Genomic DNA, 26839 nt, shown 5'->3' with positions numbered 1-26839 from the left:
GGACCCTGCCCTAGGCCCCCCGACTGCGCCAGCCCCCGGCCCCGCCCCGGACAGACTGAGGCGGCGCCTGGACGGACTCTTTGAAGCGTTTACTTAGCTCAGTCTCAAGCTCTGGGCACTGGCAGCCAGGCGCTCTGGCGTGTGGGCGGAAGACAGTTGTTGGCGTCTACAGAGCGCGCGCGTCGGTCGGTGGGCGGCTGCGCTCCGGGCGGGGCGCGCAGGCCGGGCGGGCGGGTCCGCCGCCGGGCGGGCGTGGGCGCACGCGGGGTCCCGGCCGGCTGCGCCGTCTCCGCTCCGGCACCTCCGGGCGGCGGGTGGGCGTGGGCCGCAGTGCGGCTCGGCCTTGGCTACCACACGCGGCACCGGTCCTTGGGGTGCATGCGGGTGCCCCGCGCGCAGTGGAACGCGTCCGCGAAGGCCGCCAGGTTCTGCAGCGAGCCCAGCACCCTGCGGGGGGGACGGAGCTGCCTGAGACGCGGCCAGGCGGGGCGCGGGGGCGCGGGGCGGGGTGGGGTCTGCGGGAGGGGGCGGGGTCGCTTGCCTGTACTTCAGGGGGCTGTGGACGTCAGTTTTGATGGACTGGATGGCGAACTCGGGCCGGTACGACCCGCACCACACCTGTGGGCACACGAAGGTGGGGCTCAGGAGCCTGAGCTCCCTGGGTTGCGGCGGGGGAGGGGCTGCCCGAGGCAAGCCCCCAGGTCCACCTCTCCCTAGGCAGCTGCCTTGGACTCCTGCTGGCCCCCGCCCTTCCCGATCCCGACCCGCCATCCGTGGCCTCGGGAAAACTGCGGGCCGCCCCTGTGGGTCTGGGGGCCTCTGGCGCCTGGAGCAGCCACGTGGGGTCCTCCAGCGGGCGGGGCGGGCGGCCTGGGGGTGGCGGCTGCTACCTGGGCATAGTTGATGAAGAAGAGCTGCTGGTAGGTCAGCTCCAGGCCAGGCAGCTGCTGGTCCTTGCCGCCTTCCGCCATCCACTTGAGGTAGGCCTGTGGGCGCCAAGGGCTCGGAGCTCCGGGCAGGATGAGGGTCTGGCTCGGTGGGGGCCCAGCCTCTGCAGCTCAGGGCCCCCAGCAAACCCTCCCTTGCCCCGGCGACAAGCACTGGCCACCGCGGTTCCTCAGTGGTCCTCTGGATGCCCACCTTGGCAGGGCCGGGTGGGGGCTGGGGTGGGCCCCCTGGGAAGGCGGCCTATTCCGCGGCACCTGCCCAATGAGCTGGCACCCGGCACCTGGCTGCGGGTGCAGGGGTGAGGAGGAGCCCCACCCCCAGCTAAGGTACCAGAGTTGGCTCCCGGCGCCAAGGGAGGGTCCTGGTGGGCCGAGCTGCCCCGTGCCCGCCTCCAGGACCCCCGCCAGGACCCACCTTGTACGCCTGCCGCACCCCTCCGTTGTCGGCGATGTTTTCACCCAGGGTGCTGAATCCATTCACCTGTGCACAGGAGACAGCGTGGGGGGCAGCTGGGGCCCGGCCCCTCCCCCCGGGGCCAGTGCGGGGGCCGTCGCCGCGGGGCGGGCGGGGGCTCACGTTCTGCTCCTCCGCGAGGTCCCAGGAGTAGTTCCCGTACTGGTAGATCATGCACTCCGACTGCTCCCGGAAGTGCTGCGCCGAGAAGTTGCTCCACCAGTCCAGCATGTTGCCATTCTTGTCGAAGTTCCTGCCTGGGCGGGGCAGGGCGGAGGTGGGTGGGCTGCCCGTGCCCCCCACCCCCGGCCCCGCCTCGCCTGCACCTGTGCTCCCGCTCCCGGGCAGGGCCGGAGCCTGGGAGGGCACCAGCGTGCTCACGGGGGCCCTGGCACGGCCTCGGCTCCCCCTCGGGGCTCTGTTGTGCCACAGCCTGAAGCCTTGTGTCCAGAGGAGGGGAGAGGAGCCAGAGGCTCCGAGGGCTCCGGGAGGAGCAGCGGGGGGCCCAGGGCACCAGCCCACCCCCGCTCCCTCCGTGAGTGGCCCCGGGCCTGGTGGAGCTGGAGACGCAGCCCCGCTCACCGTTGTCATCGAAGCCGTGGGTGATCTCGTGCCCGATCACCATGCCGATGCCCCCAAAGTTCAAGGCCTGCGGCTGCTCCTTGCTGAAGAAGGGGGGCTGCAGGATGCCGGCCGGGAACACTGGCCCGGGGGACAGGGAGCACCCTGTGAGTGCGCCCTGTCCTGGGAGGAGGCTGGGACCCCCACCCCCAACACACGGAGGAGGACACCGAGGCTCGGAGCCCACTGGGCGGGCAGACCTGGGGCCCGGGGCCAGCCTTGGCCCCCCGTCCTGTCCTGTGCTGTCCCTCCCCACTCTGCCTCGAGAAGGGACCACAGGGTGGTGCGAGAGAGGGGCGCCCCCCTTGGGCCCCCCGAGGGTGGAGCTGCAGCAGCGGGGGAGGGGCGGCCGTACCGATCTGGTTTCGGTTGGGAGAGTAGAAGGCGTTCACCACCGCAGCCCCGATGATCCAGCTGTGACAGATGCGCCCGTCACCTGCGGCCAGAACCCACCCCCGGGCCCCTGCCCGCTGACCACAGCCCACATCAGCCCCCAAAGCAGAGGGTGCTAGAGGGGCCCCGAGACAGGCCAGTGGCCTCCCCAGCTGGCCCTGGTCCCCCCGCCGAGTGCACAGACCCCGCCCCCCAGGCCCCACCACTCACAGATTTTGGTCCACCTTTTCCCGCAGCTTCTTGAGGCTCCTGTGGGCCCCGGCCCTGAGGTTCTGAAGCCCGTTCTCGAAGTACAGGTCCTCTGAGAAGTTCAGCTACGGGACAGGGACGGTCAGGGCCCGGCTCTGCGGCCAGGTCCCCGGGGGAGGGGGAGGGGCCTGGGCCCCTGCTCCGAGCATTTATGGGGCTCCAGGTCCAGCCCTCAGTCTCCCCTTCTGTGAACTGGGGGTGATGTCCCAGGGTGTGGTGAAGGCGCCCGCCCCCGCCCACGATGGGAGGCCCGGGCCTGCAGGGCTGGGGTCTGGGCGGAGGGTGGGGGGCGCACGTTGGAGTACTCCTCGTCCAGGTGCTTGTTCCGCGCCTCCAGGATGTAGTCCGGGTAACCGATCTGCTCGCGGATGCTCATGGCCTAGGGAGGGAGGGGGCGGCTGGGGGAGCCAGGGCTGCCCACTGCTCCCCTGCAGCCCCCTCAGCCAAGGACCTGGCCCGGGAGTCGCAGGGGCCCCGCTCCCTTTGCGAGCCCCCACGGCCCTCTCCCCGCGCGTGGCCGGGAGCTCCCCTCTCTGGCCCGGGGCCCACCTTCTCCTGGGCCTTCCGCTTGGACTCCTCGTCCATCCAGCCCAGCTCGTCCAGGGTCTCCACGAACACGGCCCGCACCTTATCGATGAGTTCGCTGACCTGCGGGGCGCACGTGACCCACACTGCGGGGCTTGGGGGGTCTGGCCCGCAGCACTCCTGGATGGGGGTGGTGATGGTGGTGGCCCTGCCCTCGGACTCCCGCCTTGCACAACGGGGCTCATGACAGGTGGACCTGCAGAGTCCAGGGCCGGCCTTGGGGGGGTGGGGTGGGCAGTGCGCCTGCTGCCCAGCCCGCGGGTCGTGGGGCTGGGTGCTCGGGAAGCTGGCCACCCACCCTCTTCTTGCTGTCCCTGGGGAAGGCCTCCCTGACGTAGAGCGAGCCCACGGCGCTCTCCATGTTGCTGTTGACGTAGCTCACGCACTCTCTCCAGCGCACCTCCTCCACCGTGGTGCCGTACAGCGCCTGCGCGGGATCCCTGCGCTCACGGCCCCGCCTCCCGCAGGCTCCACCCCCAGGCTCATGGTGCCTAGGGGCCCGAAGGGTCACGGGATGAACTCCTTGGTGCTGGGGACGGGGTGAGGGGGTGGTCGCTGGGGGACTGGCTGGACTCTGCTCTGGGCCCAGGTACCCCATCGCTGGAGCCTCCTGGGAGGTGCCTGCCCCGCTGCCGGGTCTCAAGCCGACCCTCTACCTTCCTGGGCTGCCTTCCCCGACGCCAGCGGAGCCCGGCCTCGGGGCGCCTGCAGGAGCTGCCCCTGCTCGCTGGACGATTCCGCAGGCCCTTCTGAGCCTCGGGGTCTCCACCGTCTCTGCAGCTCCCACGTCCCCCCACCCCGTGGGCCCCCGCAGGGCAGGTGCCGTGGCCGCCTTGTGCACGGCTCTGGCAGCAGCGGTGGGTGCCCACGGCTCGTGGTTAGCGCCCTAAGCTGAGCGCTGGGCTGCGCGCGGGGGCGGAGCCCGCTGCCCGTCCGCTCACCTTGCGGTAGTTCACCCGAGCTTCCTTGAAGCGCTGGCTCAGGCTGCTGACGCGGTCCAGCACCAGCCGCCACACCAGGTAGTTCTGCATGGTCCTGGGGGGGGGGGGCGCAGGGCCCCGGGGTTGGTGGGGGCCGCCCCGGGCAGGGGGGTCCTGTGAGACCGGCTCCGCCCCTCCGCCCCGGGGCCCCACCTGGCCGAGTAGAGGTCGATGATGTCCTCCAGGTTCTGCAGGTAGGGGATGCCGTAGACCACCACCTGCTCGTCTGGCAGCAGCTCGATCTTGACCGAGGCCAGCACGGTTTGGATGAAGAGCGTCCAGTTGAATCCCTGGCAGAACGGGGGAGACGCGTCGCTGGGCATCCGAGGCTGGGGCTGCTGCCCAGGGACCGTCAGGATCACAGGTGATGGTGCCGGTGCGGGTGGCCTCGCCCCAGGGCCCCCGGACCCACGGTGCCGGTGCCGGGAGATTCCTGGGAAGGAGGCAGCCCAGCGGGGCCCCCGAGCCCGCGTGAGGCCCGGCCAGAGGAGAATCAGCCGGGAGGAGAATGGGCCCGGGCTGAGGCGTGCGGGGTCTTTGGCTGGAAATAGTCCCACGAGAGGCCGCCCGCCCCGGCTGCCCTGGGGAGGGCTCAGACTTTGCAAGAGAGAAAGCCCGTCTCCGCCGTGGGTGCGAAGCCATCAGTGACCTTGAGCCCAGAGCCCAGAGGAGGGCATTGCAGGAAAGGCAGGCCACGGCCGTTCTAATTTTCTTTTAAATTCTGGCGTCCCGGATGAGCACCGGTTCAAGTCCCGGCTGCTGCGCTTCCGCTCCAGCTCCCTGCTAACGACCTGGCGAAAGCCCCGGAAGACGGCCCAGGTGCTTGGGCCCCTGCAGCACGTGGGGAGCTGGAAGAAGCTCCTGGCTCCTGGTTTGGGCCGGCCCAGCCCCGGCTGTTGCGGCCACTGGGTGAGTGACCCATCGGATGGAAGGCCTCTCACTGTCTCTGTCTCTTTGTAACTCTGGCTTTTGGATAAATTAATAAATCTTAAGAAAATCAATGTGGTTCACTGTGACGGCTGAGAAAGGAAGGGAGTCGGGCTGATCCCAGTGCCTGCACGGAGACTGCGCAGCCTCACACGGGCGCGGGGGCTCCGCTGCCTGCCCTGGGGATCTGGGGGAGACGGCGCAAGCATCCCTCGGCCCCCCCGGCTCTCAAGGCCACAGCGCTGGACTCAGGAAGACGGGAGGAGGACAGGGCGGGAGCGCAGGTGCACTGCTGGGCCTGGTGAGGGCGCGGTGGGCGCAGCCAGCGCCCGAGGCGCTCACCGAGGAGGCCGTGAGCGTGAGATCGTCTCTGAGACAGAGACCTTGAAGTCAGAAGCACAAAGCCACGGAGAGAAGTCGGAAGGGAGAGCGGGCAGGCGTTTGGCCCCTGGGGCGCCCACTCGGTGCTGGCTCTGCTGTCCGTCCCAGCCTCTTACAAACGCACACCCTGGGGGGCAGCAGTGATGGCCCCGGGCACCCACGTGGAAGCCCGGGTGGAGCTCCTGGCTCCTGGCTTTGGCCTGGTCCAGCCCTGGGTATTGTGGCAGTTGGCTTGTGAACCAGCAGATGGCAGAGCGCTCTCACTCTCGCTCTCTCGCTCTCGCTCTCGCTCTCTCACTCTCGCTCTCGCTCTCGCTCTCTTGCTCTCGCTCTCGCTCTCTCTCGCTCTCGCTCTCTCTCGCTCTCTCGCTCTCGCTCTCGCTCTCTCTCGCTCTCGCTCTCTCTCGCTCTCGCTCTCTCGCTCTCGCTCTCGCTCTCTCTCGCTCTCTCGCTCTCACTCTCGCTCTCTGGCTGTCGCTCTCGCTCTCTCCCTCTCGCTCTCGCTCTCTGGCTGTCGCTCTCGCTCTCTCCCTCTCCCTGTCTCCCCCCCCCCCCCATCTTTCCTATCTCTCTCTCTGCCTTTCACATAGAGAAAGCAAACAGAAACTTTACAGACGATTAGAACAAGAAGTCCTGAGTAGACGGACGCACGGTCAGGTCCTCAGATTGCGAGGGCCGGGGCCGTGGTGGTGCCAGCCCCCCCCCATCCGACGGGGAGCCCAGCGGCTCCTACCACAGCCCCGCAGGGGTGCGCGAGCGGCTGGGAGCCGACTGGCACTTTTATTTGAAGACGCACAGGTCAACCAGGTGAGGGCGAAGAGCGGCTCAGAGACGGGTGGACGGGGGAGGGTGATGCCGGGAGAGAGGGAGGGAGCAGCGGGGCGGGGCGGGGCGGGGCGGGGAGAGCCAGGGGCACCTGGGCACAGCACAGACACAGAGACAGAGACACACAGTGAGATGTGCACACACAGGCACACGTCGAGACAAACACACTAGGATGCACACATACACACACACAGACACACACACAGGTGCAGACAGACACAGACACGCTGCGATACACACAGACAGACACACACGTAGATACACACGGGTGCAGACGCACACACTGAGATACACAGACACACACACGCTGAGATACACACAGGTGCAGACAGACACGCTGAGACACAGACACACACACGCTGAGATACACACAGGTGCAGACAGACACGCTGAGATACACACAGACACACACACGCTGAGATACACACAGGTGCAGACACACACATAGATGTGCACACGCACACACAGACACACCAGATTTCACGAAGGTGCACGCAAACTGGTGCCTAGGGGGAGGGTGTGCCGCGGGATCCCGGGTGCCCGCTCCTCACTGCACAGCAGGAGCCGCAGAAATCGACCCCGGGCCAGCTGCGGCCTCAGCACCTTGGCAGCGAGCACGAACCACAAGGCAGATGGCTGTGTCCTTGACTGGACCACTACCAGACCTCCTTGGGGGCCGGTGCTGTGCCCTGGCGGGTAAAGCCACTGCCTGGGACGCCAGCATCCCACATGGGCGCCGGTTCAAGTCCCGGCTGCTCTCTTCTGATCCAGCTCTGCTGTGCCTGGGAAAGCAGTATAAGGTGGCCCGAGTGCTTGGGCCCCTGCACCCGCGTGGGAGACCTGGAAGAAGCTCCTGGCTCCAGCTTGGTTCAGCCCTGGGCGTTGTGGTCATCTGGGAATGAACCAGCGGATGGAGGACCCCCCGCGGATGGAGGACCCCCCCCCCTTCTCTGTCACCAACTTTCCAATCAATCAATCAATCAATTTTGTTTTTTTAAATCTCCACGAGGATGCAGAAGCAGTTTCTGCGTGGGTACGGCCTTTGTTCACAGAGAGCACCAGGAACCCCCGGGGTCGCGAAGGAGCGGGCCGGCCCTCCTCCCCGGCCTCTGGGACCCCAGGCCATTGCCTGGGGCTCTGGCCAGGCGTCTCCCGCACTCCTGCCGGGGTGAGGGTCTCTGGGGTTGGCCCGGCCCCTGTGAGCACCCAGGGACGTGCGGGCGCCCAGAGCGGGGGTTCCCCGGAGGCCCCAGCACAGGAGGACAGGACAGAAACGCTCAGTGAGGCGCGGGGGCCATGGGACCTGAGACCCTGCCCGTGGGCTCAGAGGCCAGGGCAGGGGCCCGAGGCTGCTGGGGGCCACGCAGGCCACGGCCATGGGTGCCCGTTGTACGGCAGTGCCGACACAGCCCAGGGCGTCCCCGGAGCCCAGCCCCACGCCCTCTCCACAGCAACTCCACGCCACCCCGGCCTCCTCACGCCTGCACGCGTCTCCTCCCTTCCAAGTGGACCCTGAGGCCCACACCTGCACGCACCCACCAGGCCCGCCTCCGACCGGCCCCTGTGCCCACGGCCTCGGCAGCCGCATCCTCTCCGCACCACCCTCCTGTCTAATCAGGCCCCAAACCTGCTCACGCAGAGCCCAGGCCTCTAGGTGGCCCCGAAGTCCACTGTGGTCCCCCTCCAGCCCCGGTGGCCGGACAGCCCCTGACTCGGGACTCCGTGTCTGGACCGCGCAGGTCCCCCCGCGGCCGCAGCGCTCAGCTCTTCCTGGATGCCTCCTCCCTCTGACTGGCGCCCTCCTCCCTCTGACTTGGCTCGCTCACGTCCTCGCCCTCTGCTCCCTACCTCTGCCTTACTTGGCCGGAGCTGCTGCCGGGGCTGGGAGCAGGTGCTCCGAGACGGGGCGGCCGAGTGGGCAGGGGATCGGGGTTGGGGTGAGGGCGGTACCTCCTGAGCTGGGCCGCCCCGTGCCCAGACCTCACGCACTGGGCCGTGCCTGCCCCGGCCCCTGGGGAGGGGGCTGAGGGGCTGCATGAGGAGTCGCTGAGGTCAGGGCCGGACAGGGCCAGGCAGGACGGGGGGACGGGGGCAGGCCGAGTCCTAGCCGGTGCCTGTGGCCATCAGGCCGGTCTGCGGGCACTTCCCCGGGGAGGGGTGTGTTTCTGAGGCCTCAGCGGGGGGCAGGCGTGTGGGTAGAGGCCGGGGCCACCAGTGGCCTCCCGGGGGGCAGGCGTGTGGGTCGAGGCGGGGGGCCACCAGCGCCTCCCGGGGGCAGGCGTGTGGGTCGATGCCGGGGCCACCAGCACCTCCCGGGGGCAGCACCGGGCCTCACCTTCAGGCCGAACTTGTTCTGAAGCTCCTCCAGGCCCATCCGGTGGTACAGGGCCGTGACGTCGTGCCGCTCCTCCTGGGGCGCCGTGGCCTGCGTGGGGCCGGTGGTCACGTGGGCCCGGGCCCCGGGGCCCGCTCCGCCCGCCCCGGCCCCGCCTCACGTTGGCCAGGTGCGTCTCCAGCTGCAGCACCTGCGCCATGTCCTCCCGCACCAGGTGGCTGTCGGCCGGGAGGTTGAGGTCCTCCCGCAGCATGGTGGCCAGCGACGTCATGAACTGCAGGTAGGCCTCCCGCACCTGGGCAGACGGCGCGGGGCGGGGCTGGCGGCCGTGGCTGAGGGTGGGGGTGGGGGCAGCCCCCAGTACGCCTGTGTGGCCGGCCTCGGCCGCAGGCTCCGTGGGTGCGTGGCTCGTGAGCCCCCCAGGCTGCACCCCCAGAGCAGGCCTGGGTGGGGGCTGTGGGTCCGTGGGCCCTGGAGTTCCTGTCCCACCCCTGCCCCTTCTCACCCTGGGGCCACGCCCACACAGGTGTCAGGGGACTTGCCGAGGGGAGCGGGCCAGGTAGACACGGGCAGGGGGAGGGACAAGGGGGCCCCAGCCTCACCTTCCTGTTGCTGCCTTCGTTGAAGTAGTACTCGCGGGACGGCATGCCCAGGGTGGGTTGGTCTATCTGGAGACACACAGGCCCTGAGCCTGGGAGGCACAGAGGCCCCGCCCCCGACCACGCCGGGGACCTGCTCTGAGTGACAGGCAGGCCCTGCCCCCAACTGCGCCCCTGGGACCTGCTCTGAGTGACAGGCAAGCCCGTGGCTGGACGTGGGGTGGGGGTGGGGGACTGGATCGGGAGTGGGCCCCCGGTGCACCCCCAGCCCCGTGTGGTTCTCTGTGGCTGGGCGCCCAGGGAGCAGCGCCCTCTGGCTGGGCGGTCTCCCAGGCCAGGTTGTCTCCCGGGCGGGCGGTCTCCTGGGCTGGGGGGGGTCTCCCGGGCCAGGCTGTCTCCCGGGCAGTCCCCCGGGCGGGCGGTCCCCCGGGCGGGCGGTCTCCCGGGCGGGCGGTCTCCTGGGCTGGGGGGGGTCTCTCCCGGGCAGTCTTCTGGGCTGGGGGGGTATCCCAGCCGTCTCCCGGGCGGGCGGTCCCCCGGGCGGGCGGTCTCCTGGGCTGGTGGGGGGTCTCCTGGGCCAGGCTGTCTCCCGGGCCGTCCCCCAGGTGGGCGGTCCCCCGGGTGGGGGGTCTCCTGGGCGGGCGGTCTCCTAGGCTGGGGGTGTGTGTCTCCCGAGCCGGGCAGTCTCCCGGGCTGGGGGGGTCTCCAGGGCTGGTGGGGGGTCTCCTGGGCCAGGCTGTCTCCCGGGCTGGGGGGTCTCCTGGGCTGGGGGGTTCTCCCGGGTGGGCAGTCCCCCGAGTGGGCAGTCCCCCGGGCGGGTGGTCTCCTGGGCTGGAGGGGTCTCCTGGGCTGGGGGGGGTCTCCCGGGCCAGGCAGTCTCCTGGGTGGTCCCCCGGGCGGGCAGGTCCCTGGGCAGTCTCCCTGGGCCTGGCAGTCCCCTGGGCGGGCAGTCTCCTGGGCTGGGGGGGGGGTCTCCCGGGCCAGGCTGTCTCCCGGGCCGTCCCCCAGGTGGGCGGTCCCCCGGGTGGGGGGTCTCCTGGGCGGGTGGTCCCCCGGGCGGGCGGTCTCCTGGGCTGGGGGGGGTCTCCCGGGCCAGGCCGTCCCCCAGGTGGGCGGTCCCCCGGGCGGGCGGTCCCCGGGCGGGCGGGCGGGCGGGCGCGTACGTAGATGATGTGGCGGCTGGAGTTCTGGTCGTCATTCCAGATGAAGAGGTCAATGAGGACGCGCTTGTTGTACTGTGTGCTCAGCACCGCCAGCTGCCGCTCCAGCTCCCACCCGGGCCCTGGGGGGGGGGGGGCGGCGCCGGCTGAGACCACGGCCCGGCCCCACCCTGGGCAGCAGACCTGGCCGCTCAAGCCATCGGGGAGCCCGGCCTGGCCCAGGACGGCCAGCTCACCGAGGCACGGGGCTGCCCCCACCCAGGCCCAGCGCTCTGTGGGTCTGCCCCGCAGCGGGAGGAGGGCCCCAGCTGGGGGGCCTGGGTCGGGGGTCACGGCCCCCTGGGAGGGGTGCTCTGAGACGGCTGCCCTGTGGCTGTGCCTCGGGGCTCCTGAGAGCAGGCAGCTGCCGGGGTGGGGGAGGTCTCCCCCCACCTGCCTGTCTGCAAGGCTGCCAGGCCCTGGCCTTACCTACGGTCTCGTTCCAGCTGTCCATGGCCACCGGCCAGCCTCCCACCATGTCCAGGATGTCCAGCAGGGGCTGGGAGTCTCGCTTCTCTATGACACCTGGGAGGGGAAGCGGCTGTCACTCACCCACGCTCCCGGCGGCTCTCAGGCCTGTGGGGGCGCCGCATGCCGGCCAGGCCCCTGCTCTCGCGGCCTCTGCACCCGCAGCACAGGAAGAGGCGGGGTGCACAGAGGCACCTGGGCGGGGGAGGGGGGGAGCTGGGCGAGAGGCCGTGTGGCCGTCACGTGGGCAGGCCTGCGCCGGTCCGGTGGGAGACAGAGCAGGGAGCCCTCCAGGGGGACCCGGGTGCTGGACGGCCACACAGCAGACAGGCTTCGGGTGGGCAGGGGGAGACTGGGGGGCCACAGGCCAGGGCAGGGGGAGACTGGGGGGGGTGGGGCCGGGGCAGGGGGAGACGGGGGGGATTGGGTCTGGGGCAGGGAGAGACTGCGGGGGGGGGTGTTACAGGCCAGGCCAGGGGGCCACTGCGGGGGTTGGGGCCGGGGCAGGGGGACACTGGGGGGGTCGGGGCCGGGGCAGGGGGACACTGGGGGGTTGGGGCCGGGGCAGGGGGACACTGGGGGGGTCGGGGCCAGGGTAGGGGGACACTGGGGGGGTCGGGGCTGGGGCAGGGGGAGACTGGGGGGTTGGGGCCGGGGCAGGGGGAGACTGGGGGGGTCGGGGCTGGGGCAGGGGGAGACTGGGGGGTTGGGGCCGGGGCAGGGGGAGACTGGGGGGGTCGGGGCTGGGGCAGGGGGAGACTGGGGGGTTGGGGCCGGGGCAGGGGGACACTGGGGGGTTGGGGCTGGGGCAGGGGGACACTGGGGGGGTTGGGGCTGGGGCCCCTTTAAGCTGCAGCGGGTTGTAGAGAAGCCGTCAGGTGCATCAGGTCCTGGCGGCTTGGGCGGGGCCACCGGGGTCCCGGTTCCCTTTCTGGGTGTTTCCCGGGATGCCAAGGCCTTGGGCTGCGGGCCACTCCCCCTAGGGTCCGGCGTCTTGGGCCAGGGAGCAAGGTTGGCCGGCTCACAGAAGCAGCGCCCTCAGCTGGCCAGGGCTGCCTCCTGCAGCCCCTGATCTGCGTTTCTGTGGCCAGGGTCCGGTGCGCCCCCCTCGGGCCTGCTGCCGGCACCCACCCTCAGCTGCCCCAGGCGTGGAAACCCTCCCGGACCAGAACAGGGCAGCACACACATCCATGCCACATGCTATTCACACGCATAGGCACACACACTACACACACAGCCACACACACACTGCACAGACACTACATAGACATACACTCACACACTACAGACACCACACACAACACGTATGCACACACAGTACACACACAGCCACACACACACTGCACAGACACTAAACACATACATGCACACACACACAGAGACTTCCATGGCGTACACTGTCCACACGCACACGTACACACAGTGCCCTTACACTGTGCCCTCACACAGTCCACATATGCACTACACACAGTACACAGCACACACACATGCACACGCACACGCGTGTGAGCGGCTCCTGGCTCCCAGCCAGGCCCCCACTGTCACTGTGCCCCTGTGCTGGGGTCTGGGTGTTTGTGGGGTCACAGGGCAGCTGGCAGCAAAGCCCAAGCTCTCTAGGGAGCCTGGCCCAGTGGCCGGGTTGGGGTGCAGCGCACAGACCGTGGGCTGGGCCCCCGTGCCGTGGGGTGCAGGGCTGGGCTGGGCCCGAGGGGCAGCGCCCCCACTCACTCTCGTTCATGCAGGAGCGGTACAGCGTCTTGGCCTTGGCCACGGCTGGCCGGTCCTCGGCAGTGGAGTTCTCCAGCACCGCTGTGGGCAGAGGAGGGGGCTGCACGGGGGCCCGAGGCGGCTGCTGGGGCTCCGCACCCCTGCCCCGGGCCTCCCCGGCCCTGAGGGATCCAGGCGGGCCGCGGCTTGGGCCCCTGCCCCAGGCCTCCCCGGCCCTGAGGGATCCAGGCAGGCCGCGGCTTGGGCCCCTGCCCCGGGCCTCCCCAGCCCAGAGGGACCCAGGCGGGCTGCAGCTTGGGCCCCTGTTCAGGACCTTCCCCGGCCCTGAGGGATCCAGGCAGGCCGCGGCTTGGGCCCCTGCCCCGGGCCTCCCCCCAGCCCTGAGGGACCCAGGCGGGCCGCGGCTTGGGCCCCTGTTCAGAACCTCCCCGGCCCAGAGGGACCCAGGTGGGCCGCAGCTTGGGCCCCTGTTCAGAACCTCCCCGGCCCTGAGGGACCCAGGCGGGCAGCGGCTCCTGCACCTTTGAGGACGACCTCCAGCTCGTCCCGCAGGATGTCGAAGACGCTGTAGCGGGAGTTGGTCTCGGGGATCACGTGGCGGCGCAGCCAGCCCCCGCAGGCATACTGGTAGAAGTCGTCGCACGGCTCCCGGGTCGGGTCCATGTTCTGCAGGATTCTGGCGGCTGCTCGTGCCCAGGGGCGGAGGAGGAAGAGGAGGGGCCCCGTTGCGGATGGCCGGCTGCCCAGCTCCTGTGTGTGCCCGGGGCAGGGGCTGCCACCAGGATGGCGGCCGGGACATCACTGGCATCACCCAGCCTGGATTCGTCGGCTCGGGCTGCCACTCAGGCCATGCAGCCTTGGACCCCCGTGGCCTGTCTGGGCCTGGGGTCTTTGCCGTCCACTGGGGGCCGTGGGGGGGGCCCAGCCCATAGCAGGTGCTCAGTGGTAGCCCCCAGCTGTGCACTGGGCCTGCCTCCTGGCTCCACACGGCCCAGAGGCTCCGCTCCTTCCTGGGGATGGGTGGCTGTCCCTGGGCAAGGGGCTTCTTGCCCACCCTCGGGGTTTGTCTTCTGTTGGAGGGGACGCCTGTACCCCGGGAACCCTGAGCATGCAGGGAACAGGAGGCCCCCAGTTCCCAGCTGGGATGGCTGGGCTGGGCCTACACCCCAGGACCCCTGCTCTGTCGTGGGCTAAGTGTTCTTAGTGTCTGGGGGTCTTGCAGCCAGCGCGGCCGGACCCCACGTGGGCAGCAAAGCCGTATTCAGAGGGTCTCCTGGGCCTGCTCATGGCTCCATGACAGGCGTGGGGACCCTTCCCTCCTGCGTGCACACGGGAGTCCCTCGGCCCCCACCTTGGGCAGGGCCCGGGCAGGGCTGGGGAGGCTTACCCGCCATCACGCAGCCAGGGCTGGTGCACACTTCCGACTCCTCGGGTCCTGTGATGGCTGTGGGCAAGGGGCAAGCAGCTGTGTGAGCGCCAGGGTTCTTGGGGCGTGGGCCTTAGGCAGGGGTGGGTGGAGCCAGGCCTCCCACCCGCAGCCCCGTGGGCAGATCTGCAGGGCTGTGGGGCCTCCCCAGGTGGCCAGGCCTGGGCCTTCATCCTGCCTGAGCCCGCATTCACCCGGGGACCCCTCCACGCCCCCCTTCACTGCCCCCGCAGCTGCCCCGGCCCCCAGCCAGGCACCCTGCCTCCTGCAGGCACTCGGGTGCTCAGGGCTGGCGTCCCTGCTCTGCCCAGGCCCCCCCTGCGCACGCACGGGGTGGGGGTGGGGCGGGCGCAGCTACCTCGGGCTTCTCGTTTTACCATGGTCCTCTCTTCCTCTGAGAAGCACCGGCCACTAGAAAAGGAGGGCAGCTGCTGGCCTGGGGAGAGACACGGGGCTCAGCCCAGCCCAGCCCAGCCCAGGCCAGGGGAGAGACATGGGGCTCAGCCCAGCCCAGCCCAGCCCAGGGGAGAGACATGGGGCTCAACCCAGCCCAGCCCAGCCCAGCCCAGGCCAGGAGAGAGACGTGGGGCTCAGCCCAGCCCAGCCCAGCCCAGCCCAGCCCAGGGGAGAGACATGGGGCTCAGCCCAGCCCAGCCCAGCCCAGCCCAGCCCAGGGGAGAGACACGGGCTCAGCCCAGCACACCTGTGGGCGCCCAGGCCAGGCCGGCACCGGGGAACCAGGCCCAGGCCAGGCCGGCACCGGGGAACCAGGCCCAGGCCAGGCTGGCACCGGGGAACCAGGCCCAGGCCAGGCTGGCACCGGGGAACTGGGCCCCCAGGCTGTCTCCACTGGTCTGAGCATGACAGGCTGGGTCCCCTGCCTTGCTGGCTCCGCCCCCCTGAGGGTCCCCACTCTGACAGGCCCTAGGGCCTCCTGCCCTTGACCACACAGGAGCCCCTCCCAGGGTCGCTCCCTCCCCAGCCCCCACCACACTGCCTAGGGCACAAAGCTGCGCTCCCTCCACCCCCCCATGTGGGGAGGGGCTGCCTGGCGGCACTGGTGGGGGAAGGGGTGGGGAAGGGGCAAGGACAGGGAGGGGCGGAGCCAGGCCTGCACCCTCACTCCTGGCTCTGGCTGAATCTCCCGCTAGGGAGGCACCCAGAGCCCTGGCGGGAAGGCGGGGACGGGGGCTCAGGCAGGGCGGATGAGGCTGCGTGGAAAGTGCTGGAAGCCGGGGCACCGCGCTGCTCCTCGGGGCCTGGCGATGGGAAAGCACCGTGAACCCTACGCTGGCGGCTGCGGTGAGCCAGCCCGGGACGGGCACTGTGCTCGTCTGGGGGCGACAGGAGGGGTGCTGGAGCCGCACGCGCGGAGGCACACGGGGGCCAGCACAGCTCTCAGGCCAGCAGCAGCAGGAAGGGGCCGCGGGCCCGGAGGTCATGGCTGCGCCGTGAGGGCCGTGAGACGAGAGACCAGACCTGGGACTGCGGAGGGCCACGCCCTCAGCCGGGGGCACCAGGGGACGCCTGACTCCGGCCCAAGGGTGACAGGAGGGGTGCTTCCTGCAGGACGTTGCAATGGAGGAGGGCACCCCCATCTCCGGGCAGCACTGGGCTGAGGACCCCGGCGGCTGCCCTGGCCCTGGCCGCCCGGCCGGGCCAGGCTGTTGTGGGCTGGCACAAGGGGCGGGAGTCTCACAGACGGCACCTGCACCCTGCCGCTGTTTGCCGACAGCATGGTGGGTGGGGGCAGGGGGCAGGAGAGCCCCCTCCCCCATGGAGAGGCAGTGGCCAAGAGGAAAACCCAAACAGTCACAAGGAAGAGACGGGCAGGTGGCCCGGCCCCGGCGGTGCTGAGCTCCGCCCGCCCCTAATGCAAGGAGCCAGCAGTGCTGGGACAGCAGGGGTGGGCACACAGTGAGCCCCGCCCACCCTGTAGGAAAGTGCAGCCCCCAGCGCTGACTCAGGGATGGAGTGACAGGTGACGCAGCTCTCCTCGCCAGCGCTGGGGAAGCTCAGGCAGCAACACAAGAAGGGGCCATAGCCCAGAGGATGAGACAATCACGCGTGCACCCACGCTGTCACCACCCAGCTACGTGAGGGGCCACGGGCGAATCTCTCACACAGAACGCAGTGACCGTCACAGCTCCTGGGCACAGGGTGCAGCCTGCGGAGGTGGGGGAGGAGCAGGCTGACGGGCGACCCCGGGTCTCCAGCCACGGCACGTCTAGCTCACTCGGTCTCATCGCGGGGAAAGCAGCAAAGCCCAGCTGGGGGGCACCAGGCAGCATCTGGCCAGGGCTCCCCGGAAACGTCAAAGTATGAGGATCCATCATGGCCATGGATCTGGGGATCCACCAAGCCACGGATCTGGGGAATCCACCATGACCACGGATCTGGGGATCCACCAAGCCATCTGGGGATCCACCATGACCACGGATCTGGGGATCCACCACGCCATGGATCTGGGGAATCCACCATGACCACGGATCTGGGGATCCACCAAGCCATGGATCTGGGGATCCACCAAGCCACGGATCTGGGGAATCCACCATGACCACGGATCTGGGGATCCACCAAGCCATCTGGGGATCCACCATGACCACGGATCTGGGGATCCACCATGACCACAGATCTAGGGATCCACCACGACCACAGATCTGGGGATCCACCATGACCATGGATCTGAGGATCCACCATGACCACGGATCTGGGGATCCACCATGACCACAGATCTGGGGATCCACCAAGCCATCTGAGGATCTGCCGTGGCCAAGGATCTGAGATCCAGCATGGCCACCGGGAGCCTGCAGAGACTCACGGTGTCTCCTGGGCAGAGCCCTGGGACAGGGCGGGACACGGGGGACACCGAGAAGCCCCTGTGAGTGTGGGGCTTAGCGAGCAGTGCTCGTCCACGTTGCTTGTCCCTGTGACGACACCTCAGACCGACGTGAAATGTTAACCGCTGGGGAGACTGGGGCTGAGTGCGCGGCCTCTCTCTGCCACGTCTGCCTCAGTGAGTGAAGCTTCTAAAGAGCGTCCCCGCCGCGGTGGCTGCTGGCCGAGGGGCGCGTGTCCCCCCGGGCACTCCCCACGCGTGTCCCTCGCCCCACAGCAGCTTGGGAGTGCCACCCTCTGCTCCCTTTTCTTGTTGATTTTTTTTTTTTAAAGATTTATTTATTTATTTGAAAGCCACAGTGAGAGAGAGAGAGAGAGACAGAGAGGGAGGGAGAGAGAGGGAGAGGTCTTCCATCTGCTGGTTCACTCCCCAAATGGCTGCAACAGCCATGTCTGGGGCAGGCAGGAGCCAGGAGCCAGTGCAGGGACCCAAGGACCTGGGCCGTCTTCCACTGCTTTCTCAGGCCATAGCAGGGAGCTGGCTCAGAAGTGGAGCAGCCGGGACTCGAACCGGTGCCCATATGGGATGCCAGCACCACAGATGGCGGCTCTATCTGCTAGGCCGCCCCGGCCTCTCTGCTCCCGGCGCCCCCTCCCTGCTCCCGGAACCCCCTCCCTGCTCCTGGCGCCCCCTCCCTGCTCCTGGTGCCCCCTCCCTGCTCCTGGCGCCCCCTCCCTACTCCCGGCGCCCCCTCCCTGCTCCCTGCGCCCCCTCCCTGCTCCTGGTGCCCCCTCCCTGCTCCTGGCGCCCCCTCCCTGCTCCCAGTGCCCCCTCCCTGCTCCCTGCTCCCCCTCCCTGCTCCCTGCGCCCCCTCCCTGCTCCCGGCACCCCCCCGGGTCACCTCCGCACGCGGCCACCCTGAGACTCCGTGCAAGGCACTCAGCGTCTTTCTGAAGGTTTGGTTTCTTTAGGACAAACAAACCTGAAGTCGTGTAAGGCCTGACGTGGGCCTCTCCCTCCCCCTCCCCCTTCCCGGCTCCCTCTCCCTCTCCTCCCTCTCTCTCTCTCTCCCTCTCCATCTCCACCTCCTCCTCTCCCTCTCCCTCCCCCTCCCTCCCCCTCTCCCCTTCTCCCTCCCCCTCCCTGTATCTCACTCTCTCTCCCTCTCCTCCCTCTCTCTCTCTCTCCCTCTCCCCTCCTCCCCTCCCCCTCCCCTCCCCCTTCCCACTGCCCTCTCTCCCTCCCTCCCTCCACACACAGAGGGCCGTGCTACAGAGGACGCTGTTGGGCGGACTCTACCCCAAGGCTGAGGGCCCCAGAGACATCATGCTGACAAACCAGCTCCAACCAGTCGCAGGCAGTCGCATCCTCAGGTGGCAAACACTCCTTCTCCAGTGGGAGCCCCCCCCCCCCAGCAGCGCGGATTCCCCAGGGAGAAGCAGCAGCCCTCCGGCCCCCGATGTGGTGAGCGGCAGGGGCTCCCCGCCCCGCGGCCCTCACCCGAGCCCCGCACACTGCCCACCACTCTGGCTCTCCCAGACTGGGCTCGGGGCCCTTCCCCGTCCCCGGCCCCAGGACGGGGCGTGACGGCGGTGGTCCTGCTCCGATCCGCCTGGCAGACCCCGACTGTCGCCGTCGTTCTCTGGAGGGCCCGGGCGTCAGACTCGCTCGCTGGTCCTCGTGGGAGGGGGAGGTTCTCGTGGGCCAGGGGCTCCCCACTCAGCCTGACCGCGGTCAGCTGGCCCAGCGGCCACGCCGCGGGAGCCCGGTCTTAGGGAGCGGCGCTCTGAGATGCTCGGCGCTGGGGCCGTTTTTTTTAAGAATCAGTATCTGGGGGGGGGGGGGGCCTGCACTGCAGTCGGTTTGAGACCCGGCTGTTCCACTTCCATCCAGCTCTTTGCCATGGTCTGGGACAGCAGTGGAGGACGGCCCAAGTCCCTGGGCCCTGCACCCGCGTGGGAGACCTGGAGGAAGCTCCTGGCTCCTGGCTTCAGATCGGCGCAGCCCCAGCTGTTGCAGCCATTTGGGGAGTGAACCAGCGGGTGGAAGATTCTCTCTCCCCCTCCCTCTCTCTCTTTCTCTCTCTCTCCCCCTCCCTCTGCCTCTCTGTGACTCTGTCTTTCAAATAAATAAACCAATCTTTAAAAAGAATCCATTTGAAAAGCAGCCTGTTGTGAACTGCAGAGATAACAGTGTGTGGGCTACGCGGCGTCACGATGGCGCTGAGTGGGGCTTGGTGACGTGGAGGGCCGTCCCAGAAAACCCCGGGAGACGGAGTCCGAGGCAGGCACGCGCAGAGAGGCGGTGGGGCCTCTAGGGCTGAGTGGGAGACAGAGCACACGAGCTCAGGACGGAGGCGCCGTGGACCACGCAGTCTGCACAAAGACCGTGGCCACGTTTCCCAACACAAACAGATGCTGGCAACGCTCAGATCCTGGAATCCCAACGAGCCCAAAGCAGAAAGAGCCGAAAGCTGTCTCAGCGTCCCAAAGGCAAAGAGGGAGCCACCCAGGGGAACGCGCTCAGGGCAGCAGGGAGACGTCTCCCGGGCACCAGAGCTCGGACGGCAGCGGGGGAGCCACCAAGCCCTCGGCCCCCCCGAGTGCACACGCACAAACCCTGGCCGTGCTGATGGGCGCTGTTTCCTTATTTCTAAAGATTTAGAAATAAATGGCAGAGTGACAGGTGGTGGGGGGAGAACTTGTCAGTCTGCTGGTTCACTCCCTGAATGGCTTCAACAGCCAGGAATGGTCCAGGCAAAGCCAGCAGCCTGGCGCTCCATCCGGGTCTCCCACGTGGTGCAGGGGCCAAAGCTCTTGGGCCGTCTTCCGCTGCTCTCCCAGGCCCTTGGCAGGGAGCTGGACGGGAAGAGGAGCAGCCGGGACTGGAGCCCGTGCCCATGTGGGTGCCGGCGTCGCTGCAGCTGGTGTCCGCCCTGCACCACGAGGCTGGCGCCGATAGATTCCTTGAGGCACCTCTAGCCTGTCTGACCACCACCGTGCTTGTGATGGGCCCGTGCTGAGGTCTGGCCGGGCCGTGGCTGCCGTGGACTGAATCTCGTGTCTACCCTGGTCCAGCAGCAACCAGGATGGGGGGGGAGGGGGAGGAAGAGGGGGGAGGAGGAGGAGGGGGAGAAAGAAGGGGAGGGGGAGGAGAGGGGAGGAGAGGGGAAAGAGGAAGAGGAGGAAGGGGGGATGAGGGAGGAGGGGAGGGGAGGGGGGGAGGAGGAGGAGGTGGGGGTGAGGAAGGAGGGGGGAGGAGGAAGAGGAGGAGGAAGAGGAGGTGGGGGTGAGGGAGGAGGGGGAGAAGTAGTCGGCCAGTGCCCTCACTCTGTCCACCATGTGAGGACGGACTGAGAGGGGGGCCGTCTCTGGCCAGGGAGAGCCCTGGCCAGGAACCCAACCCACCGCCTTCTCCATCCCTGTTCCCGCCCTCCAGAATGGAGGGGAAGTTCGGTTTTCGAAGCCTGTGGCCGGTGGTGTCAGGTGGTGTCGTTACCGCCGCCCAGTCCCCATGCGTCTCTGGGGACCTCGCTCAGACAGAGGCTGGCGCGGCCGGCGCTGGGTCTCTGACGTGCTAACGAGCTCCCGGGGGCTGACACCCGTTCCCATGAAACCCGTGATTCACCCGCAGCGCTGCCCAGGTGCGGCGCCCGGGGACGGCGGCCCCTGTGCCAGAGGCGGAGAAGGCAGAAGCCAAACCCGCTCGTGGGGACTGCTCGGGACCCAGAAGCTGCCGAAGAACGCGCCTTCCTTCCCCACAAGAACAAGCCGGATGGTCACCGCGACCCAGGGCAGGAGGAAACCAGAAATCCGAGTGAGGACGGACGAGGCGGTGATCTCAGCTTTGCAGGCCCAGGGGGACGTGCGTGACACCCAGGGGAGGAGGAACCAGCTGCCGCCGGAAGTGGATCCTTGAGGCCGGCCTGGGGCCGGCTGGGCCCCTACACGGGGGTTCTGAACTCACAAGGTCTCTCCACCTCCTGCGGCTGGCAGCGGTGGCTCTCAGGTCCCCTGTGGCCTGGGAAAGCAGTGGAGGACGGCCCAAGTCCCTGGGCCCCTGCACCCGCGTGGGAGACCTGGAGGAAGCTCCTGGCTCCTGGCTTCGGATCAGCCCAGCTCCAGCTGTTATGGCCATCTGAGGAGAGAACCAGCGGATGGAAGACACCCCCCACCCTGTCTCTCCTCTCTGTGCAACTCTGACTTTCGAATAAATAAATAAATCTTCAAAAAATAAACAGTGGATGAAACCCCCCACGCGGGGTTCATGGAATATTCTAGAAAGATGACAGACCTGGTACTTGCGCATTTTCAAGCCGTCGCCACCGTTAATAATCACCTAATGTTTGCACGCAGAGCGGGAATTTGCAGTGGGCACGGTGCCGGGCTAAGCCGCCCGGGGAAGCCCACCTCCCTCACTGCGGAGCCAGCGCCAGTCCTGGCCGCTCTGCTCTGACCCAGCTCCCGCTGCGGCCCCCGGGGGGGCAGCTGAGAGTCGGGGTTCCCTCGTCCACGCGGGGACCTGGGTGGGGCTCTGGGCTCCTGGCTTCAGCCCCGCCGTCGCAGCCATCCGGGGTGTGACCTCTGTCTCCGCCTTTCAAACAAATACATGAATGAATATTTTTGAAAAGCTGGTGGGAGCGGTCAGCAGCAGGGAGTAAACCGGCCGCCTGCTGTGCCTGGACTTGCAGCAGGAGAGGGGGAGGGACCGCAGCCAAAGGCTGCTCAGTTGCAACACTGTTCTCTTAGAGGAAAGACCAGAAGATTGGATACAGAAAGCCCAGAAGTGTTGTCTTAGCGCCGAGTCTACTGCCAGTGGAAGTCACACCCTGTGCGCTGGCTGCGGCTTCCCAAAGCCCACTCACACCCGTCCTCTAAAATTGTTTTAAAGGATTCATTTGAGCCTGCACTGCGGCTCACTAAGCTAATCCTCCACCTGCAGTGCCGGCACACCGGGTTCTAGTCCCGGTCGGGGCGCCAGATTCTGTCCCGGTTGCCCCTCTTCCAGGCCAGCTCTCTGCTGTGGCCCGGGAGTGCAGTGGAGGATGGCCCAGGTGCTTGGGCCCTGCACCCCATGGGAGACCAGGAGAAGCACCTGGCTCCTGGCTTCGGATCAGCACAGCGCTGGCCGTAGTGGCTATTTGGGGGGTGAACCAGTGGATGGAGGACCTTTCTCTCTCTCTCTCTCTCTCTCTCTCTCTAACTCTGCCTGTCAAAAAAAAAAAAAAAAAAAAAAAAAGGATTCCTTTGAAAAGTAGAGTGACAGAGAGAGGGGGAGAAACAGAGACAGCCAGCCAGATGAGGGACAGACATGACAGATGGGGGATAGATGACAGATGATGACAGATAGATGATTGGTTGATTGATTGATAGATAAACGAGAGAGCTCTCCCACCTGCTGGTTCACTCTGCAGACGCCCACAGCAGCCAGGGCTGGGCCGGGGGCTCCGCCTGGTCTCCCAGCGCCTGGCCCTCATCCGCTGCCTCCCAGGCGCGTCGGCAGGGAGCTGACCGAGAGCCAGGCCATACGGAGATGGGGACAGGTGAAATAAAAACAACTGGACAGGAAAGCGGAGCCTCCGACGGGCCTCCGATGGGGAGCTGCGGACGAGGAAGCCGAGGACGGCTCGGGGAGCAGGTGCTGCCCTCCCCCTGGCTGGGCTGTGCACGGACACCACTGCATTGCCAAGGACGAGGCCGGGTGCACCCAAAAGCCGTGGGCGGGTGGGGCCGTCAGGGACCAGAATGGGAATCGGGCGCTCTGTGTTCCATCGGCGGGGCTGCGGGGTGGCTGGGAAGCGTGATGGAGCCCTTTCGCCCGCCTCCCTCTCACAACTCAGGAAACCCGCGGGGTCCCCGGCCCTGCAGCGACTCCGCAGAGGGGCTTGGGCACCCGGAGACCCCCAGGCCAGAGAGTGGCATCTCCGGCTTTGGGAGACCACGGTCTCCATCTCAACTCTTCGGCTTCGCTGTCCTGGCTGTGACCATAAAACTTGACTTACACAAGGAGCCCCGGGCCGGCTGTGGCCAGACTGCGGGTGCTCGGAGGAGGGGCTCCTGGGGGCAGTCCCCCTACCGTGACTTCTACAAAGGCATTTTGTTTTCTATAAAAAGAGCTTTATCTATGAACTTTATTTATTTTTTGGTAAAGATTCACTTATTAATTTGAAAGTCAGAGTTACACACACACACACACACAGAGAGAGAGAGAGAGAGAGAGAGAGAGAGAGAGGTCTTCCATCTGCTGGTTCACTCCCCAAGTGGCCACAATGGCTGGAGCTGGGCCGATCCAAAGCCAGGAGCCAGGAGTTTCCTCCAGGTCTCCCAGATGGGGGCAGGGTCCCAAGGACCTGGGCCATCTTATTCTGCTGTCCCAGGCCACAGCAGAGAGCTGGATGGGAAGTAGAGCAGCAGGGACTCGAACCAGCGCCCATATGGGATGCCGGCACTGCAGGCAGTGGCTTTACCTGCTATGCCACAGCGCAGGCCCCAATATCTATGAACTTTAGAGATAACAAATACAAGAAACGAATCTAAGCTAGCCATGTGAAGGTTGGGAGTATAAAGTGTCCAGGCTGGATGAGGGAAATGGAGCGAGCGAAGAGGAAGAGGAGGTGATGGAACACAACACGGCAGAAACCGTGCATCTGGGTAAGCGCCAGGGCGTGGCCGGACAGGAGCCTCGCGGAGAGGCCGGCCCAGAGCCTGCCGTGCATGAGGGCAGAGGCGGGGCTGAAAACAGAGCTTACGGCACGGGGGTCCCTCGTCCCTGTGTGCCGTGGGAGACACCTGGACACAGGATTTTATTAAATGCGTGCGGAGAAACCACTTGTAGAATTTACGCACGAGTTTGTATTCACAATGTGACACAGCCGCAAACAGGCGCAAGAGGGGGCGCGCACGTGACAGCGGCAAGAGCAAGGGGGGTGGGCCCAGCACCCACAGCTTCAAGGATCAGCGAAGCGCAGCCCTGTGGGGGGGGGCATGACTGACCTCGCGGGGGGGGGCTCTGTGGCTGACCTCGCTGGGGGGGCGCCGTGGCAGACCTCGATGTGGGGGGGAGCGCTGTGTCTGACCTTGCGGGGGGGGCCGTGGCTGACCTCACGGGGGGGGGGCCGTGGCTGACCTCGATGTGGGGGGGAGCGCTGTGTCTGACCTTGCGGGGGGGCCGTGGCTGACCTCGCGGGGGGGGGCTCTGTGGCTGACCTCGCGGGGGGGGGCCGTGGCTGACCTCGCTGGGGGGCGTCGTGGCTGACCTCGCGGGGGGGCCGTGGCTGACCTCGATGTGGGGGGGAGCGCTGTGTCTGACCTTGCGGGGGGGGCCGTGGCTGACCTCGCGGGGGCTTCCGTCGCATCTCGTGGGCAGACTCAGCCGGGCAGGCTCCAAGGAGCGCGCCCAGCACACGGGCACCCGGGTACTTGTGAACCTGACCAAGCCTTAGCCCTAAAGCAAGCCCCACGGACGTCCAAAATCACTCAGATCACAGTGAATTCCGCCACAAGCCCGCCTCTCTGACGACAGCACCACCAGGTCGGGATCGGGTGACTAAAACCACCCCGGGGGGCCCACTGCTGCCCGGGGGCTGCGGTGGTCTCTGGCCCTGCGTCTGGAAATTTGAGAAAAAGAAATAAATAATTCACAAGCCGAGGAAAAAATCGTGACGGGAGGAGAAAACACTGAGAAACGGACCCTGAGGCCAAGGTCGGCTTGGGGGTCATCGCTGGGGGGGCAGCACTGGCCCTGCAGGGGGTCAGGAGGGCTGGGGGCAGACCTGGCCCTCACAGCCCAAGGGATGGCGGCAGGTGGAGGCTGGGGAGGTCTGTCCTGCAGGGTGGGCTCCTGCTCCCCGCCAGGCTCAGAACAGATGAGGGCCCCCACCCCCCGCACCCCCCAGCTCCCCGCAGGCCTCACCAGCCCAGTGGGCTCTGGACAGACCGCAGGTCTGGGCTCCCCAGGGCGAGTGGGCGCCCCCTGCCCACAGTGCCCTTGCAGGAGGCCCCAGGCCAGAGACCACGTGGGTGCCGGCGGAGGACGGTCCCCCCAGCTCCCCGCAGTGGGGAACGTTCTAGACAGAGCCCGGGGGCCACTGGAGCTTCCGCCGGGTCCTGGGCCCCCCCCACTGCAGGAGTGCGACCCCCGCCTGAGAGCACAGGGCTCAGAGGGGGCAGGGCTGCCCGGGCAGGGGCGGGGCACAGCTTGGGGGTGTCCAGGTCTGCCTGGCGCCCAGGTGCCCTTGTCCCGAGAGGGGCGCGGTCTCGGCTCCCCCGGACCGATGTCAGCACAGGGGGGCGCGGGACTGGGGGAGCCGGAGAGGGCGCCGCTCGAGGTCTCCTCCTCCACTGCCCGCCCCGCGACCGCGGCGAGGTCAGCAGGGGCAGCAGGTGGCGGGGAGGAGCCCGCGGACCCTTTCCTGGGGCGGGCGGCGGGCGGCGGGCGGCGGGCGGCGGGGCGGCGCGGGAGGCGGCGGGCGGCGGGCGGCGGGCGGCGGGCGGCGGGCGGCGGGCGGCGCGGGAGGCGGCGGGCGGCGGGCGGCGCGGGGGGCGGCCAGGTGAGCCGCCCGTCCCCAGTGCGGGAGCGCGGGCTCCTGCTGCCGGGCCGCCCCGGAACTGCAGCCGCGCCTGCCTGGGGGCGCGCCGCGGCGGGGAGGGGGCGCCGGCCGTGGGGCGGGGGAGGCTGGTTTGCGGCACCCCCGGAGCCCCGCAGAGGCAGAGGCAGAGGCGGGCGGTGCAGAGCCCGCGGCAGCCGCGGCGCCGGCCCGAGGAGGGGCAGAGCTTTCTGGAAGGGCTGCCGGCGCCCTGCAGTCCGTGTGCCTCTCCGCAGCCGCAGCTGGTGGCGCGGCCAGGCAGACGCTGGGCGTCCCGGGCGCAGGTGCCGGCAGGGCCGGCTGTCACTCACCTCTGCCGTAGAGGACGCCCAGCGCGGCCAGGGCTCCAGCCAGCAGCAGCAGCAGCAGCAGCAGCCCCCACTCCAGGAAGCCCCAGCGCCCGGGGGCGGGCCGGCCGGCTCTCTCCACCGTCCCCCCGGGGCTCTCCGACTTCTCCATCAGCAAGGCTCTGCACGGGAAAGCGCAGTGAGCGAGCCGCCGGCCGGGGCTGGAGGGGCTGACCTGGCTGGGAGCAGGCGTCCTGTGCTTTGGGACGCTCTGTCCCCGGCTCCGGCTCCAGGCCCACAGCCCGGCCCTGGGCGCCTGGGGTCAGGGCGCTCATGTCGGCCCTGGACGCGGTCTCTGAGTGTGGGCGTCCTGTGGCGTGGTGGTGGGGCTTCCCCATGCTCCTCCGGGCAGAGGGTGGCCGAGCAGTGTTCCGCTCCCCGCTGGGTGGGCACAGGGACTCCGGGCTCCCTGCTGTGCAGTGGGGGAGCTGCCGGCTTGCTCTTGCTCGGGGGTCCTGGGCCTGCGGCCCGGGCGCTGGTGAGGGGTGGATGTGCCCCATGCACACGCTGACCAGTCGGGGTGGGTAGGGCCGGGCAGCCTCGAGGCTTCCTCCCCTGCCTCACCCCTACGGGTGAGCCAGCCACGGGCTGAAGGACCCACAGGGTAGGGAGAGACTGCAGCTATGGGCAGGGTCGACAGGTGGCAGTGAGGGCTGGGGGGGCGGGAGAGCAGGCTCAGAAGGCACCAGGCGCCGTGTGCACGCGTGTGCAAGTGTGCACCGGTGTGCATGCGTGTGCGAGTGTGCACCTGTGTGCATGCGTGTGCGAGTGTGCACCTGTGGGGGGCCGTGTGCATGCGTGTGTGAGTGTGCACCTGTGTTGGGCCGTGTGCATGCGTGTGTGCCTGGATGACCGCTGCTCGCACTCACAGCCCAGCACCTGGGGAAGCAGGCCCACACCTGGCCGGCACCCAGCAGCCGGAGGACTGGGGAGAGACCAGAGGAAGACAAGC

General features: G+C 68.4%; 1 protein-coding gene across 2 annotated transcripts; it reads right to left on the bottom strand.

The window, feature by feature from the left end:
• Positions 1–74: 74 nt before the first annotated feature.
• On the bottom strand, positions 75–26470 carry MMEL1 (membrane metalloendopeptidase like 1). 2 transcript variants are annotated; one of them, XM_089299354.1, is made up of 22 exons: positions 25852–26470; positions 14079–14135; positions 13213–13374; positions 12692–12772; positions 10925–11020; positions 10460–10578; positions 9300–9365; positions 8858–8992; positions 8698–8787; positions 4383–4519; positions 4191–4284; positions 3548–3676; positions 3214–3312; positions 2960–3043; positions 2626–2729; positions 2378–2436; positions 1984–2103; positions 1525–1658; positions 1363–1428; positions 888–986; positions 542–618; positions 75–447 (listed from the first exon to the last, which is right to left on the bottom strand). In XM_089299354.1, the coding sequence occupies exons 1-22, from the start codon at positions 25997–25999 to the stop codon at positions 348–350; spliced, it is 2256 nt and encodes a 751-aa protein (XP_089155480.1). In that variant the 5' UTR covers positions 26000–26470; the 3' UTR covers positions 75–347. The 2 variants fall into 2 exon arrangements, with proteins under 2 accessions (XP_089155480.1, XP_089155481.1); XM_089299355.1 differs by having other exon boundaries at positions 891–986; positions 25852–26216.
• Positions 26471–26839: the final 369 nt, after the last annotated feature.

The sequence above is a fragment of the Oryctolagus cuniculus genome, chromosome 7, assembly GCF_051225735.1.
Source record: "Oryctolagus cuniculus isolate XC-2025 breed Fujian yellow rabbit chromosome 7, ASM5122573v1, whole genome shotgun sequence".
Classification (NCBI taxonomy): Eukaryota; Metazoa; Chordata; class Mammalia; order Lagomorpha; family Leporidae; genus Oryctolagus; species Oryctolagus cuniculus.
This window is presented reverse-complemented; position numbering and strand designations above follow the sequence as displayed.

Bases quoted from the DNA above. Each gene is read 5' to 3' on its own strand.
- MMEL1 (XM_089299354.1), bottom strand. From the start codon at position 25,999: ATGGAGAAGTCGGAGAGCCCCGGGGGGACGGTGGAGAGAGCCGGCCGG. The intron at 2,104-2,377 runs GTACGGCCGCCC...CCCCCGGGCCAG, and splicing joins TCCCAACCGAAACCAGATCG to TGTTCCCGGCCGGCATCCTG. The intron at 448-541 runs GCAAGCGACCCC...TCCCCCCCGCAG, and splicing joins CACAGCCCCCTGAAGTACAG to GGTGCTGGGCTCGCTGCAGA.